This window comes from Thamnophis elegans, chromosome 7, assembly GCF_009769535.1.
Source record: "Thamnophis elegans isolate rThaEle1 chromosome 7, rThaEle1.pri, whole genome shotgun sequence".
Lineage (NCBI taxonomy): Eukaryota > Metazoa > Chordata > Lepidosauria > Squamata > Colubridae > Thamnophis > Thamnophis elegans.
In genome coordinates, this window is record NC_045547.1 from 70,974,806 (window position 1) to 70,992,839 (window position 18,034).

General features: G+C 39.9%; 1 protein-coding gene across 3 annotated transcripts in view; it reads right to left on the bottom strand.

The window, feature by feature from the left end:
* PACSIN2 (protein kinase C and casein kinase substrate in neurons 2) overlaps positions 1-18,034 on the bottom strand; it is a 62,862-nt gene that overhangs the window by 6,485 nt on the left and 38,343 nt on the right. For 2 of the 3 annotated variants that reach the window (XM_032220886.1, XM_032220884.1), the window contains 5 exons: positions 16,705-16,880; positions 13,980-14,100; positions 7,610-7,731; positions 3,166-3,282; positions 2,415-2,611 (listed from right to left, as the gene is read on the bottom strand). In XM_032220886.1, the coding sequence (XP_032076777.1) occupies positions 2,415-2,611; positions 3,166-3,282; positions 7,610-7,731; positions 13,980-14,100; positions 16,705-16,880 (733 nt within the window). The remainder of the gene's footprint in view (positions 1-2,414; positions 2,612-3,165; positions 3,283-7,609; positions 7,732-13,979; positions 14,101-16,704; positions 16,881-18,034) is intronic. The other variant, XM_032220885.1, reaches the window with a different exon arrangement.

Below are 18,034 nucleotides of genomic sequence, written 5' to 3' on the forward strand. Positions count from 1 at the left end.
AGACCTTTTTTGAAGCTTTCAGACGTTCGGTGGGAAGTCCTGGATTTAACTTTGATTGGCAGATTCAAAAAATTTATCGCCAGAACTCGTGTGTAGCAAAACAACGACAGCTTCCGAGGGACATAATTATATATTTCACCACAAGAGAATCCAGAAATGCGATAATACAGAAGTTCTACAATAACAGGCTGCGAATCGATGGACAGGACTTGATTGTTTTTAAAGAAATACCATCTCAAATATTAAGAGCAAGGAGAGACTACACTTTCTTAACTGAAAAACTCAGATTCTCAGATACAATATAAATGGGAAGTGCCATCTGGTATCACAGTCACATTTGAGAACCAAAAATATCGTCTCAATTCTGTTTGCGAAGCCCGAGATTTTTACTACAAAACTCTGAAGGCGGGACTTCCTGATTCACCCGGACTTGGAGAAAGACAAGGAGAAGGAGAAGATAAGCAGCGGGACACGTGGCTACAAGGCGGAGGGTGTTGCTTTCCCTTTCCAGAAGGGCAGAAGAGTAAAGAATAAAGATCCAGCTATGCCTTTAAAATACTTCTTAAATTTTTAATTTGAATAAAATTTCAGGACTCCAGTCTGGTATAAAATGACAAAGCTGAAGAGATATTGAGACTGAAAGAAGCGGTGCTGAATTTGGACATATATTGTATGGGACTTATATAAGACTTGTTTGAATCTTAATTTAAACTGCGCATGATCTATTCTTTGGGGCGAGGAGAGCGGAGATCGTAGTTTTCTTGGATTGTGGTTTGGGATGAATGGAGTCGGGTGGCGTGGGGTAGATGGAAGGGTAGTGAAAGTTCAATTAGATTACCTTGATCCAGAATGTAAGCTGATTTTTGTATAAATTGTTATTTGAATACAAGGTTAAGAAAGATTATCTGGAGAGTCTACACGAGGGTGGAGTAAATATGAGAGGAGCAATGGATGAGGATAAAATATATATGCAGACACGGGTAAAGGCAGGATGGGAGGTATAGAATTTATATGCGGAAGCAGGTAAAGACATTGTTTAAGATTTTAAAAATAATGAGAAGTTGAGTTTAATGTTAGAGAGTATATTGACTTCCCTTTCTTGGGGGGGTTCCCCCCCCCTTTTTTTCTTTTTATTATTCTTTTCTTTTTTGTTCTTTATTTTTTATTATTTTTTATTATTTTGTAACTTCTAATCTATTTGGTTTCAATATACTCCAGACTTTGCTTGATAAAGAACAATGCCGGGAATGGGACCTGGGAAGTCGGAAGGGGGGCAGGGAGGGGGGTTCAGGGGGTGGGTGGGGGGGAGGGTGGAAGTATAGACTCAATTTTCAGAACAATGAATGCACTTGGATACTGTTGCTTTTTTTTTCCTTTTCTTCTTTCTTCTCCTTTTATTTTTCTTTTGTTTTAGTACAAAACAAATAGACCAATGAATACTAGAAATACACCGAAGTGAGGTGTAGAGGGAAAGAAGAGGGGGGAATTAAGAGGGAGTGAGAAGGGAATGTAAGGAGGGTGAGATGGTGGGAAGGGGAGAAAGGAATGGCTGAGGGGGAGGGGAAGTAGAAGAGGGGATTGTTGGAAGGGAGAAATGAAAGTTGGAGGGGTAGAAGGAAGGGTGTATGTAGGATAGAAGTGTTATGAGTTGTTTATTGCTTCTTTTTTTTTAACTGCACAGTATTTAAGTGATTGTATAAAGGAAAATGAAAATGTAATAAAAGAATCTTTGATATAGAAAAAAAAAAAGATGTTGGATAGCCATTTGTTTGAAATGGTATACGGTTTCCTGCCTAGGCAGGGGGACTAGAAGACCTCCAAGGTTCCTTCCAACTCTGCTTGTATTGTATTGTATTGTATTGTATTGTATTGTATTGTATTGTATATATTAAATGAAGTGTGCTCAGATGCTGAAATACACCATGTAAATTAATTAGAGAGAGTGGAAAGGAAAGGAAGAGGTAAGAAGAAAAAGGAGACAGGAGAGAGGGAAATAGAAAGTCGAGGAGGGGGAAGTAGGAGAGAAAGAAGGAGTGGAAAGAGGAGAGAGAAGGCAAGAGGAAGGGGAAGTAGAGAAGAGAGGGATGGTAGAGGAAAGAAAGGAGGTAGAGAGGAGGAGAGAGGGAGAGGAGTTAGGATGGCGGTGAAATAGGGTATAATATGGTGTATTGAAAGCAGAAGAGCAAATAATAGCTGTTCTGAGTTGAGGGAATGATATAATAATGGACAATACATTTTTTTTTGTTCAGATGTAATGATATACTTATAGTTATATATAGGGAATTAAAATTAAAAACTTTTTCAAAAAAATAAAAAGCACCACAAATCTTTTGAAAAACAGACACATCATAGACCTGAATTTTCTTGCATTCCCTATGGTATAAAAATATGTAATGCAACCAGACAAGACATACCAGTCTTAAAGCTCAATTCATCATGCTCTTGGCCTTCATAATCATAGAGGGCTCGTACTCTCACTTCCACCGCAGGGGAAACATCGTCATCAAATGGATTCGATTCTCCTTGGGCGTCATTGGATGAAAACGGATTGCTGGTTTCTTCATCAGACCATTCGGCCCCCAAACTCTGGTTTTTCTCATAGCTGCTAACACTAAACACAAAGAACACATTATTTTAGCTTGGCTTAGCTGAACGAATGGGCAAGAGCGGTAAATATACCACTATGGCGGCCCACAAGGGCTCCTATTTAATCATGAGATGTTTTGTTATGTCAAACAACCAGAGAAAAGTCAGTATTAACAGTGCACGGAGAAGCATATGTAGAGTACGTGTATAAGCTATGAACCAGTAGTTCAACACCAACACTGGAAAGATAATTCGTTTAAGGAAAAATGTTAGGTGATAAAAGAGAGATTCCTAAGGGAACATATCCAAATGAATACAGCCAGTGGTAAAAATTCCAGTAATGGTTTCAAAGCACACTACCAAAGACCATGTCTGTGGAATCAGTGAAGGAAAAAACCAATCCAAAAACAAAACAGGAAGAGAGCACTGGTGGGTTAGTCAAGTCTGCAAAAGGTATGTAACCTCTGAGCAAGAACTTCATGCACACAATGGTTTTGAAGAAGCCCAGAGTTGGAAACCCTGGATAGAGAAGTGTAAGCAAGAAAAAAAACAACAAGTTGAGAACAGTCTTTCACCAACTTTTTGATCTTATTGTCCTCCTTTTCACTGACAGTACTTCCAGAATCTTCTTCGTCTTCAAAGGGATTGTAACTTGACTGTACTGATTGCACTGTGTTACTCGGGACACTAAGGTTGCTATTTGGGAGGGAAAAAAAGGGTTAAGGTGACCCTATCATTTCAGGGAGCCAACACACACATAGGTATAAACAGGTAACAACAGAAATATAAGTTCGTTTATTTGTTGCATTTTATTTTTTAAAAAATCTTTAAAGAGAAAAGTTAGCATGTCTCCATCTTCCTCCTAAGATGGACGTTTTTAATTCATTTCTCTTCAGAAACAGTTTTTCTCAGTTACAATGGTTAATTAAAAAGTACCATATTTTTTGGAGTATAAGACGCACTGGAGTATAAGACGCACCAAGATTTTGAAGAGGCAAATTTAAAAAAAAGGTTTTTGCACTCTGCAGACCTCCCAAAAATGGCCTGTTTTTCGTGGAAACGGGTTCGTTTTTTGTTTTTTTAAAAAGGGAATGCCTAGCCTTTAAGAGGCTTATAGAGTACTCCTGGGGGCTGGGGGGGGCAAAAACGAGCAAAAAAAGGCCCGTTTTCCCCTCATTTCTGTCCTCTCCAGCCCCCAGGAGCACTCTGGAAGCCTCCTAAAGGCTATGCGTGGTCATTTTGGTGAAGGGGACGTCTTATACACTGAATAAATGCTGTATTCAGTGTATAAGACACACCCAGATTTTCACCCTTTTTTGAGGGAAAAAGGTGCATCTTATACTCCGAAAAATATGGTGAATCGAATTCAGTTTATACACTGGAAGACAGTGAACAATGAACTGTAATACCTAACATACAAATAAATTTGCTAAGCAATAAAAATGGAGAGATGCTTCAGAGTTTGTGGGTATAAGTACAATTGACAGCAACCTGAAAAGGCCTATGCTTCAGGCCTTATTTATAATGTAAATGGAGCCAGCTACTTGGCTAATTTCATGCCAAGAAGGACTGTTACTAAATTTAGCATTATGATAATACCTTTTGGATCTTTTGAAAACAAGTATTTGAAAGCATTTAAAAGTAGCTTCATAATGTAGCACTCATTTTGCAAAGTTTCTATTGATTTAATGGGTCTTAACTCCCGAGGAAAGCAGCAGTGTATCTCCAAGGAAGCATGGAGTTAAGAGAGAAAAGCATTGAGCAGTTCAACACCTATCATAATACAATCATAAAACTGGAAGGAACTTTGGAAGTCTTCAGGGGTCTTCAACCTTGGCAACTTTAAGCCTGGAGGACTTCAACTCCCAGAACTCCTCAGCCAACTTCGTTGGAACTCTGGGAATTGAAGCCCATAAGTCTTAAAAGTTTCCAAGGTTGGAGACCACTGGACTAGTCTGTTCTGCCAAAGGCAAGAGACCTTATATCAGTCTGGACAAACAATCTTTTCTTGAAAACCTCCAGCGATGGAGCAGTCACAACTCCAGGAGGCAATGCCATTGGTTAATTGCACTCACTGTCAGGAAATTTCTCCTTAGTTGATGGTAGGATCTCTCTTTAATGAGCTTCCAACTTTCATTCTTATCATAAGAGAATAAAAAGAAATTGAAGAAACCAGACTTTAAGGAGAATTTTATATGGACGAAACACTGCTTGTTAAATACGTTGTTCATATATCAGGATAGTTTTCAGTGTACAGGAATATATGCTGATGTACTGAAGGACAGCACTAAATCGCAAGTCATTAACAAACCTTTGAGGCCCTGTATGGTACAAGGCATTTATATCAGAAACACATTGTGTTATGAAAGTTAAGCAATCACTTAAACTTTAATGAGCCACAAATTAATTGGAAAAAACTTATTCACCAGAGATATCATTAAATTATGCTTAGCCAGCCCTCTAAACTCTAACATGTTAAGTGGGATACTCCTGGCATAATTTCTACATACTGGCAATATCTGGAATAACAACAGGAGTTACAGAAATCTCTGTGGTTGCACTTATATGACTGCAGGGCAGCCCCTCATAGAAAAGTGATTTAGGACATATGGTCCAATTCCCAAGCCCCAGAGAGACCTTAATATTAACACACTAGAGGTAGTCCTTGACTTATGACCACAATTGAACCCAAGATTTCTGTTCTTAAGTGAGACATTTGTTGAGTTTTGCCCCATTTTATGATCTTTCTTGCCCTAGTTGTTAAGTGAATCACTGCACTTGTTAAGTTAGTAACATGGTTGTTAAGTGAATGTGGCTTCCCCAGATGACCACTTCCCCTTAGAACAGTGTTTCTCAACCTTGGCAACTTGAAGATGTCTGGACTTCAAATCCCAGAATTCCCCAGCCAGCGAATGCTGGCTGGGGAATTCTGGGAGTTGAAGTCCAGACATCTTCAAGTTGCCAAGGTTGAGAAACACTGCCTTAGAAGGTCACAGAAGGTGATCACATGACCCTGGGACACTGCAACCGTCATAAATACGAACCAGTTGTCAAGCATCTGGTTTCCGATCACAGGACACGGAGATGCTGCAATAGTTGTCAGTGTGAAAAACAGTCGTAAGTCATTTGTTTTTCTATGCCATTGTAACTTTCAACAATCACTAAATTAATTGTTGTAAGACAAGGACTACCTGAATTAAAATACTCAGTTCTATTTATTAATATACGTATGCACTGACTAATAGTCCTTTTGAATTCATGAAGCTAGATAATTGAATGTAAGTCTATTCCTTGTTTATGAAATGTTAATAAAAGGAAACCAAAAACACCTTGAAAAAGAACACACACGCACACACATTGTCAACTCGTAAAGTTGCCATAGTGAGGAAAGGAGGGTGTGTGTGTCGCATTCCACACGTACTTTTGGCTAGAGTCGGATCTCAGATTACCGCAGCAGACTTGGGAGGGGTGCACCTCATTGGGGAATGTGATTTATGACACAGACTGACGGGAGGGAAAAGGGGGTAAAGTTCAGCTGCAAATCAAAATAAGGCTAAGATCTGACTTCACAAACAAGGCATTGCCAAAATGCTCCTAATGAATGACTGATTTTCTTTTGAAATTTGACTTGAGACTCATGAATCAATTAGGGCATATTTTGGAAACCTGACACATATATTAGGAGCTGGGGGGAAATTCTTGCAAAAGTCTTTCTTAGCAGCTTAGCTTTCTATACACTAAGCCCCCTTCAGGGAAAGAAAAACTGGTGTAGTGCTCTAGTACAACAGTCCGTTTAGTGACTGTTCAAACTCACAATGGCACTAAAAATGTGACGTACAGCTGTCTTTCATAGTTATGTTTGCAGTATCCTCATGATCACGTAACCAAAATTCAGAAGCTTGGCTCATATTTATGACACTTGCAGCCTCTTAGGGGGTCATCACGATCAAGTTTGGTGACCTTCTGACAAGCAAAGTCAATGGGGAAGCCGGATTCACTTAACAACAAAGTTACCACCTCATCAACTTGCAGTGATTCACTCAACAACTGTGGCAAGAAAAGTCATAAAACGGGGCAAAACTCACTTAACAAATGTCTCACTTAACAACAGAAAGGTTGGACTTTGCTATGGTTGTAAGCCAAGGACTAGCTGAATAAGTGCTGCTGAGCAATATTTTTGGTCTAGGGGCTTACAGTTTGTATGGTCATTGCACAGGGGCCACAGCACCAGAAAGGAGGGGGAATGTCATTTTGGGGGGGGGAAGGTGAAATTTTAAAATTATGATGTCTGCAACATTTGGGGCATACATTTCACCTTTTAAAATCCTTTCCAGGGTCATCAGAAATATGTTACTCTGTAACTCTGCTGTTACCCTCTCCTAACCACGATCGTAATTTTTAAAAGTGTGTAAATTGGGGATTAAATTGGGAATTCCCAAAATTCCCAAACTTGCTTTACAGTATCGTAAAGAGACTTTACATGCTCTTCCATTATTTTATTTTATTTTATTTGTTTTGCTTGTACATAGTGGTACATGAGAATGATGGCCCTTGAATTTCCCTTACAGAAGTCTATCATTTGACACAAATGGACATAATATTAGAACAAATAATAATTAACTAATGTAGAAGACTCAAGCATTCCCCAAAAAATTGAATCTGGAGCTACAAAGCTTGGGATAAAAGCTCTGTTGGGCAAGATATAGTGTGCTACTATTCATCCACCACTATTATCTGGCAGACTACAGAAACCATTTTCCTTTGTTACAGTTAGACCCAATTACTGTCCTGTACACCTGTTGTCTCTTTTGTACATTCTTGGCTACAAATCATACTTTGACTATTATCATCAAGTTTAACACAAGGATGTCCATGTAATCTTAAAATTATTTCTCATTTTTCCTTGAGATAGTGGAACTTAAAACCCAAATTCTTCCAATTGACCCAGTTTTAAAATATCCCAAATATTTGCAAACCCCGATTTGAAACTTGAGTAAATAAAAATCTTTTAAAAATCATCTACCTGCTATTTTTTTGCGGCGATTGCTGATCCCCTGTTTGGTTAATATTGGTCAAAGTCACACCATCCGTTGCCTTTTTTTTCTCCCTTCTACTCAGAGAACGATTCAGATCAGCTGACCAGTCCTATTGCAAAGAACCACAAAAACGTTTGAAGAAATTTGCTACCAGAGAACATCAGCCACCATGGCTTGGAGGTCTCCGTTATATTCAAAAACAACATGGTAATTTCTATACAGCTGGGACAAAATCCCTTCTTAATTCCAAGCCTGCTCTTCCCTAAAGATGAATGTCCTCTACTGTGAGAGAGATCCTAAAGAGAAGCAATTTATTAACATTAGAAGGCAACAAAACGAGTTTGAAATATTACACAGGTCAAAATTACATCCACCCAGTAGAAAAGATCCTGTTTGCTAGGATTATCACAGACGAAAGATGTAACATATTTTGCCTCTTTAAGCAGTAGTTCAATTAAAGTACTCATCTCAATTGTGCCTGTTTTCAGTTTCCACATTTCTAGCCTACTGAAATTAATGGTTTGTCAACTGAGACACATTATATTAAGGATCCATGTCTATGGTTTAGAACGGGGGTGTCAAACTCAAGGCCCGTGGGCTGAATCCAGCCCGTAGGGTGCTTAAATCTGGCCCATGGGGCCGGTCTGTAAATAACAAAGGACCGGCCCACAGTGCCTCTGGCAGCCAAAACGAGGCATGGAGGGGCAAGCGTGGCCCCCTTGTGCCCCGTTTTCAGCCTGGATGGCCTTCAGCAGCAGTTTGCCGGCCAACATGGGGCACGGTGTGGTCACACACAGCCTCCCTATGCTGTTTTGCCAAGCAAAGTGTTGCAGGAGGTCATCCAGGCCGAAAATGGGGTACAGGGAGGGTCGTGCATGCCCCCCCCCCCACACGCTCCGTTTTGGCTGCTAGAGGCACTGTGGCCCGGTCTTTTGCTTACTACCAGTTTGCAACCCGTGCGCATGCACTGTTCAATGTAAATTGTTCTTCGCGCATGTGCAGAATAATTTACAGTGAACTGTGCATGGGCAGTCACTAAAAACTAAAATGGCGGCAGCCCAGCGGCAGCGAGGGAACCAGTTCAGGGTCATGGCAGGCCTGGGTCACTGCTGGTTGTGTGACCCCAGACCTGAATTCCACTATCGGTTCGTCCGAACCAGGAGCAACCCACGTCTGGTGGAGTGGAACTACAATGCTAATCCGGCCTTCGAAGTAATCCAGTTTGACGCCTCTGGTTTAGAATAACAAATGAAAGCACTGCTTTGCCCCAGTGCTTTTCTACATTTCTTTCTCATTACCCCATCCTGTACTTCAAATTTTCTCATACAAAACATGAAAGAAATAGTATGCCCTTAACACACCTGATATACCCTGAATCATATAAGCCAGTGGTTCTCAACCTGTGGGTCGGGACCACTTTGGGGGTCGAATGACGCTTTCACAGGGGTCACCTAAGAACATAGTAAAACACATATTTTTGATGGTCTTAGGAACCAAGACACCAATTTTATGGTTGGGGGTCACCACAACATGAGGAACTGTATTAAAGGGTCGCGACATTGGGAAGGTTGAGAACCACTGATATAAGCAGAACCAAGGATTCAAGGTTCAAAATGATCTCTGGCATTTAGTATAATTTAAGGTTAGGCATATAAAATGTTTATTTCTACATCCTTTGACCTGACATGACTGTATCACAGCTTCTTCTTCAAAGAATTTTTCAAAGGATACTGGCAGAAAGTTTGTTCCCATCTGTTTCCTTTAGTGGGCAGATGGCTGATTTTGGTCCTTAATGTCTTAATCATAAGGCAATCTTATGATTTGGAAAGCCTGCATCTAAACTTAAATAAGTAACTGTATTTTGAAATAAACCATAATAGAAGGAAGTTGAAAAAGTATACCTAAAATGGAATATGATGCAATGGGTTTTGATGATGATTTATGAAGTTTAAATAAGAAAATTAAAATATTGTTCTACATAAAGTTAACACTTACTTCATCCTTGTTGCATGAAAAGCAAATAAAATGATTGTTAGGAAAAATGATATTTTATTCTAACTCATTTTAAAACTTTTATCTGTTTGTTTTTTCAAAAGCTTGCTGTTTATGTCATTTGAAATAAATACACAGATTAAAAAGTACACATGAGATTAAAAGCTACATTATCCCACTTGAAACAAATGCAATAGTCTATTAATACTTCACAATTAGATGAAACACAAAACATTTATTTATTTACAATGTATCATATGTCTACTAATTAAAATTAAAAATTAGCACTATATGCTGGATTTTACCATTAATCAACAATTAACATGATACCCAATTTCTTTTGCATATTATTTTACCAATATCCTCTGCTCAAATGTATCTCCTCAATCAAATTCTAGATAATTTCATAGCTTTCCCATAACATCCATATAATTTAATGCTGCAGCCTAATTTTATAGAGGTCATCAAGCAGACTACAACCAATCTCGTTGTATTTAAGTACAATGACAATAAAGATTATACTTATACTACTCTAGAAAAAACACTATATTTTTCTGTCAAAGTGCTCCAGAATTTAAGACAATCTTCTCACCCCAAAAGCAGCATTAGACAAACAAACCTTTAAATACTAACAGTTATCTTGTTCTGTACACCCTGGGTGATCCTTTCTGTTCCCCAAAATAATTATGTGCTTATCTATCTATCTATCTATCTATCTATCTATCTATCTATCTATCTATCTATCTATCTATCTATCTATCTATCTATCTATTTATCTCTCTCTCGCTCTCTCTCTTTCTATCTATCATCTATCTATCTATCTATCTATCTATCTATCTATCTATCTGTCATCTATCTATCGATCTATCTATCTATCTTTATCTCTCTATCATATATATATATATATATATATATATATATATATATATATATATATATATATATATATATATATATATATATTAGTTTTTTTACAACCCCTGGTAAGCCCCAATTATGGGAGGAAGCTAACTGCTTCCATCATCTGTCCTTCGGCTCGTCACAAGAGTCCATCACGACAGAAACCCAATATTTTTACTGTTGCCTTTGTTATATTTGTGTTTTGTTTTTTTATTTGTGCTGATAAATAAAGGGAGACTAGTATAGATCTATTTCAAGCTATTTAGCTCTCATCAGCTAGCCATACCCTTACTGGGATTTGAACCTGGGCTATATTGCACACTAGGCATACTAGGCAGAGATCTTAGCCAATAGGCCACAGGCTCTTATCCGTTTATCAGCGAAGCCAGGGTGAAAGGTATCTATTAGATTTTTTACAACCCCTGGTAAGCCCCAATTATGGGAGGAAGCTAACTAAATATAGCCCAGGTTCAAATCCCAGTAAGGGTATGGCTAGCTGATGAGAGCTAAATAGCTTGAAATAGATCTATACTAGTCTCCCTTTATTTATTTATCAGCACAAATAAAAATAAAAAAAAAACACAAATATAACAAAGGCAACAGTAAAAATATTGGGTTTCTGTCGTGATGGACTCTTGTGACGAGCCGAAGGACAGATGATGGAAGCAGTTAGCTTCCTCCCATAATTGGGGCTTACCAGGGGTTGTAAAAAATCTAATAGATACCTTTCACCCTGGCTTCGCTGATAAACGGATAAGAGCCTGTGGCCTATTGGCTAAGATCTCTGCCTAGTATGCCTAGTGTGCAATATAACCCAGGTTCAAATCCCAGTAAGGGTATGTGGCTAGCTGATGAGAGCTAAATAGCTTGAAATAGATCTATACTAGTCTCCCTTTATTTATTTATCAGCACAAATAAAAAAAACCACAAATATAACAAAGGCAACAGTAAAAATATTGGGTTTCTGTCGTGATGGACTCTTGTGACGAGCCGAAGGACAGATGATGGAAGCAGTTAGCTTCCTCCCATAATTGGGGCTTACCAGGGGTTGTAAAAAATCTAATAGATACCTTTCACCCTGGCTTCGCTGATAAACGGATAAGAGCCTGTGGCCTATTGGCTAAGATCTCTGCCTAGTATGCCTAGTGTGCAATATAACCCAGGTTCAAATCCCAGTAAGGGTATGTGGCTAGCTGATGAGAGCTAAATAGCTTGAAATAGATCTATACTAGTCTCCCTTTATTTATTTATCAGCACAAATAAAAAAAACCACAAATATAACAAAGGCAACAGTAAAAATATTGGGTTTCTGTCGTGATGGACTCTTGTGACGAGCCGAAGGACAGATGATGGAAGCAGTTAGCTTCCTCCCATAATTGGGGCTTACCAGGGGTTGTAAAAAATCTAATAGATACCTTTCACCCTGGCTTCGCTGATAAACGGATAAGAGCCTGTGGCCTATTGGCTAAGATCTCTGCCTAGTATGCCTAGTGTGCAATATAGCCCAGGTTCAAATCCCAGTAAGGGTATGGCTAGCTGATGAGAGCTAAATAGCTTGAAATAGATCTATACTAGTCTCCCTTTATTTATTTATCAGCACAAATAAAAAAAAACATATATATATATATATATATATATATATATATATATATATATATATATATATATATATATATATATGTTGTATTTGTGCTGATAAATATTTATATATATATATATAAATGGCTGTCTGTGTGTTTGTGTGTTCCAGCATAATTGGTACACAGATGACTTACACTCTAGAGAAAAATACTGTGGGGGTAAGACGCCCCTAACACCCCTCGGGGTGTGTGTTCTGTTAAGATACAGCCTGTTTTGCCGTATTGCCGTACTGGCTTCAACTGTACAGCGCAGTGAAGTTGCAAAGGTAACAGCTTCACGGTACTCCACAAGGGAACTCCCTCTGGTAAGGGGAAAAATCCAACATTAGAAATTATGTTTGGTCCGGGCAACGCCTTGTTATCAGCTAGTACTATATAAAATAATACGTGTAAAGTATCATTCATATTAACTTTGAATCCAGGGAACTTCAAGGCTAAATTTTGTCCTATGCATTTATGTATTTTAGATTTGTTGAGGCCACTCCATTCCAAAAAGAATCTGGCCAGCTTACTGTCATTGTATCTAGTATAGGTATGTAGTCCTCTACTTATGATGCCAATAGGAACAGGAATCACTGTCACTAAGCAACACTGTCATAAAATGCAACACCATGTGATTGCGCTGCTCACAGCGATCATCTTTGATTGTATGATTCTATTCTATGATTCTGACTCCACTACCGCCTGGCGTGATATTTTTTTGATTTCCAAACCTATACCATGAAGTTTCATAAAAGTCTCCCATTCTAGAATTAACCAGGATGAATGCTGCTTATATTTTCAAGTTCAATCAAAGTACATTTACCAACACTTTAATTAAAAGCCGTCTCCCTATTTTGCTTCCTAGATTTGTGGTACTGGGGAAGATATGTGTTCTCCCATCATGTCTATGGAGATTTTTAGTCCTCAAGGTCAGCCGAAAGGTGCTTTTTTTTTCAAGAGGCAACTGGATTTTCTGTTTTTTTTCTTTGAAGACATTTCTCTTCTCATCCAAGGAGCTTCTCGGAGCTGAAGAAGCTTCTTGAATGAGAAGCGAAACATCTTCGAAGAAAAAACAGAAAATCCAGTTGCCTCTTGAAAAAAAAGCACCTTTGGGTTATTCTCCCTAAAGTTAGGTGTTGTGGCCCAGCAGGAGCCGTTGGAGCTGCCACCAGATTCTGACAGCGCGGGGCCCTATGAGTCGGCTCTGGAGGAGGTGGAGGACCCTGGACAGGGTTCTGACTCCGAGCAGGGCGCAGAGAGATTGGTTGGCCACCAGGTGGCGCCTGAGCCTTGGACCAGTGGGGAGGAGACAAGGGAGAGTGATCCAGAAGCCAGCAGTGAGTTGTTCCTGGATGCACGTCATCGAAGAGCTACTAGGCGTCAGGAACAATTACGCAATTACAGGAGGTGATTGTACTCAGCTGGTGGTCATTAGGCTCCTCTCCAGACTATAAAAGCTACTTGTCCACATGGCCCTCTTTGTAGAAATCAACACAGGAATTGAATTTTGGAGGACAGTTCTGTGAGCTTGGCAGGCTGGATTGCTGCCAAGTCTTATCTGTGTTTATTGCTGCCTGAGTTTGTCTGAGTTGCTGCCAAGGTCCTTATCTGTTTGTTATGCTTGGCTTTCAGCCACCGAGGTTTTGTTGTTTTGCTAATTAAAGTACATTCCAGTTAAGCTCGTCTCGGCATGCGTTACTGGACGGAGGAGGGGAACAGAACAATTAGGCATACCTATGCTATTCTTCTAAGAACCAAAAGAATATATTTCTTCTCTTATAAGCTTTACAAAAGAAGCTTCAAGCAATTGCAAGAAGGACCACAAACTAAGTAAAACCTTTACCTCAAACTGGGGCCAGTTCATAGACATGCCAGGTCCATGGTTAGCCCTGAACCACCTTAGATCTTCAACCGCATCCGCTGCTTTAATGCTCTGCTCCATGTCACGATAAATATTTTTATAGCTGCAAGAAGAACATTTTTACAAATCATTACAAATCTCCAATTAGAAGAACAGGGCAATCCTTACTTTGCCTAAAGATCATTTGAGAATTTTCATATGAATATCTACGAATGAGGAAATCTCTCTATTTTTTTTTCTCCTAATACCAGATAACTTCAATTTATATGAAAAGAAAAATTGAACCAACATGCCAAGCCAAAAATAAAATACATCTAATTAAAATGTTATTGGAAGCATCAGAAAAAAGTACATTATTTTGGTTCAATTTATGTAGCAAAATTACAATTTTAAAGTTTTACCAAAGTTTACACAGGTCATTCATAAGTATTGACAATAGGATTATGCAAATTTATACAGCCACTGACAAGAGAGTTAACCCAAGGGAATCTGGTTCAGCAGCCCTTTTTCAATTCTTGTCTTTCAGTTACTTTTGTGACCTCAATTGATCTTTCACATTCAAAATAAAAAGTTAAACAGAACTTCTTTAAAGCAGATGTCACAATGACATTCATGGAAATTAGATATATAGAACACACTACTCCTGATTCTGAGCCGAGGTGGCGCAGTGGTTAGAGTGCAGTACTGCAGGCTACTTCAGCTGACTGCAGTTGGCTGTTCAAATCTCACCGGCTCAGGGTTGACTCAGCCTCCCATCCTTCCGAGGTGGGTAAAATGAGGACCCGGATTGTTGGGGGCAATATGCTGACTCTGTAAACCGCTTAGAGAGGGCTGAAAGCCCTATGAAGTGGTATATAAGTCTAACTGCTATTGCTATTGCTATTCTCAAAACTCAATTGTCTATGCATTGCTAAAGATATATACCTGTTATATACCAGTATGCATTACAACAATGATGGCAAAACTTTTCAGCACCGAGTACCGAGATGGTCATGTGGAAATGTTGCGCGAGTATGCGCATGCCTGATCATCAGGACCACGCTCTGGAGAAGCCAAACTCCCGGGTTCTAGCACGCATGCACACCTGATGATCAGCTGGCTGGCACGCATGCCCAGGCCGGTTTTTGGCACTGCCACGCACATAAAGGTCAGCTGATCATCACATGTGCACCAGAAACCTGGAAGACAAACAGGCAAGGCTGTGCGTGCCAGGCGACATGGCTTAGTGTGCATTTTGAGCACGCGTGTCATAGGCTCTCCATCACGGCCTTACAATGTATGAACATAAAGAATTCCATTTTGTGACATGCTGGACTAATCCCATGTTTCACATGATTTGAGTTTTACTCTCTGCTATGTGAAAGTTAAGAGTAATTGATCATTTCCAGATTCTTTTTACCGAGACCAAGGAAAAGCCTTTTCAGTTTTTCTTTCGCATATTTTTTTTAACCTTTTACCTCTCTTCAGGAGAATGACTATAAATTAGCAAATTTATACAAACTTAAGCCATTATTCCTTTAGAACAGGTGACAGTTCTAATCATTAACGCATTGGTAATCTTACAGATTACTTTTTTAAAAAATTAAAAAAAAACAATAGGTTTTAATAAAGATTAGAACTGACGGCTAAGTTACTTAGTCTTATATTTTCTTACAAAGTTAAGAACAGCAATGTAGTTTTTAAAATATGTTTATATTGATTTTGATATGTTTACAAAGTAAAATGGTAAGCAGTACCATTTGCACAAGCAGTGCAAATATTTTATTACTAATATATAGCAGCTCTAGAACTAGGCATTTAAAATTCCCTTTAAGTTTTCATGGTCCATTGAAATAAAGCCAGCAGGCAGTCTTACCAAAGGCCCACTCTGGGATTGCCAGCACATGGATTTTCTCAATGGGTGCCTAAGCAGGGCGCCTGTTCTGACCCAGGCTTCCCAAGAGCATGAAACAAACTCCATGTCACAACAAAAAACCCTTTTATTAATTTACTGGGAATTCTGCTCATTCACAGCCGGCAAAGTCTTTCGAGGGAGGATTTACGGTCACAGACCTTATCTGGCTTGGAGAGCTGCCTGGCCAATTTCTTCAGAACTTGGCAAGGAGTCTCAGAGAGTCACGAACCAATTAAGCGAACTAATTGTCTCTGCAAACTCACTTTCGCTCCTCTTTTATTTCCTCTGGGAGGGGCCAATCATCATAGTGGCCTTACTCCCAAGTCAACGCTTGTTCTTTAGCTATTCCCTTCATCTGGCAGCTCTGCCCATGCGCACACCGGGAACAGGCTCTAGCTGTTCGTCTGCCTCACTGATGTCTGACTCTGAAGGCAGCTGATAACTGGCATATGGCTCTGACCCCATCTCTGCCTCTGACACAGAGCCCTCATCAGAGCCTTCCCCAGACTCCAGGACTGGCCCATGTTCCTCCCCAACCTCCTCACTGTCTGGGCCACAACAGCCCCTGATCTCATTTTAGAAGCCAGGCAGTTTGATAGAGCAGGGTAGGTGATCCAGCAAAACTACACTTTGGGACTTTAAAAACAAAGGGTTGCTCAGAAGCACAGCAGGTACCAAATATACAGTGCATTCTTGACAAAGTATTGTAAATGTGCAGCTGCATTTCGGGAGGAAAAAAAAACAGGTGCTTCAAAAACATTTTTAAAAAGAATGCTATTTCTATCATACAGCATCCTCCCCCTTAATTCTTACCTTGAAACAGTAGACAAGTCAAGATGTTTCTGAACTTCTAGCAACACTTCCCGGAAGAAACACAGGCGTTTTTCCTCAAACTGCTGGCACTGTTCAAATACCTGCTCCATGTTTTCCATATACTGAGGGGTGGCACTGTCCAGCTCTTTAAGAGACTTTTCATACTTTTCTTTCGTCTTTAAAAGTTAAGTGTATCAAGTTATCAATATGAAATATATAATTTTCCAATGGCTACACAATTAGACAACGGTATTTTCGTTATTCAAATCATGCTGCTCTCTGTCTCTCTCTTACCGAAATTTTCCTTTAGAGGGGGACCGTTTGTAGTCGTTTTGGAAATAAAGAAGGACCTGTATTTCAGATTTATTTGTTAAATTTATTTATTTATTTGTTAAATTTATTTATTTATTTGTTTGTTTGTTTGTTTGTTTGTTAAATTTATAGGCCGCCCAATCCCAGAGGATTCCGGGCGGCTTACAAAGAAAGAAAAAAGGGAAAAAAAGAAAAGCAAAATAAAAGAATAATTTAAAATTCCCAACACGCATACATTTCTGATCGGGGCTGGACCTTAACAATAAGGTCAACAGCCCCAGGCCTGCCGGAACAGCCAGGTTTTAACAGCTTTTCTGAAGGTCATGAGAGTGGGTAAGGTCCGGACCTCTGGGGGTAGCTGGTTCCACAGGGTCGGAGCAGCCACAGAGAAGGCTCTCCTCCGGGGGCCCGCCAGCCGACAGATCCTGTGGGATCTTATCAGCCGTTGGGAGATGACAGATCAAAATACAGGTAGTCCTCACTTAACAGCAGCAGCAGTTGGGACTGGAATTTCCATCACTTAAGCTACGCGGTTGCAAAGGGCGACATCACAGAACTGCATCACTTAGCAACGGCAATCCTGGGCATTGCTGTTATTAAACGAGGATTGCAGGTCGTTAGGTTAGGATCTCACATGACCATGACGGGTGAGTGGCTTCCAACAAGCAAAGTCAATGGGGAAGTCAGCAGGAAGTTGCTAGTCCTGTGTGGCTCACAAGCAGGACAACAGGTAGGTGAGTGCTAGGGAAAGCGGGAAGGAAAAGGGGTGCCGGGGCACCCTGCAAATGGGTGAGGGGGGGGCAACGTGGTGTAAGTGGGCAGGAAGGAAATAATGCAAAGTGCAGGAGGCTGCACAAGTGGCTGCTTTGGTGCGAGAGTAGCTGGCAGGTGGCTGCCGTGGAGTATGGGAGGATATTGTCAGGATTCCACCGGAGCCTGGTTCGGAGGAGGAGGAGTTGAACCAGGACCATCCAACAGGGATGGCACATTTCTCTTGACATGTTTAGAGAGGCCAGGG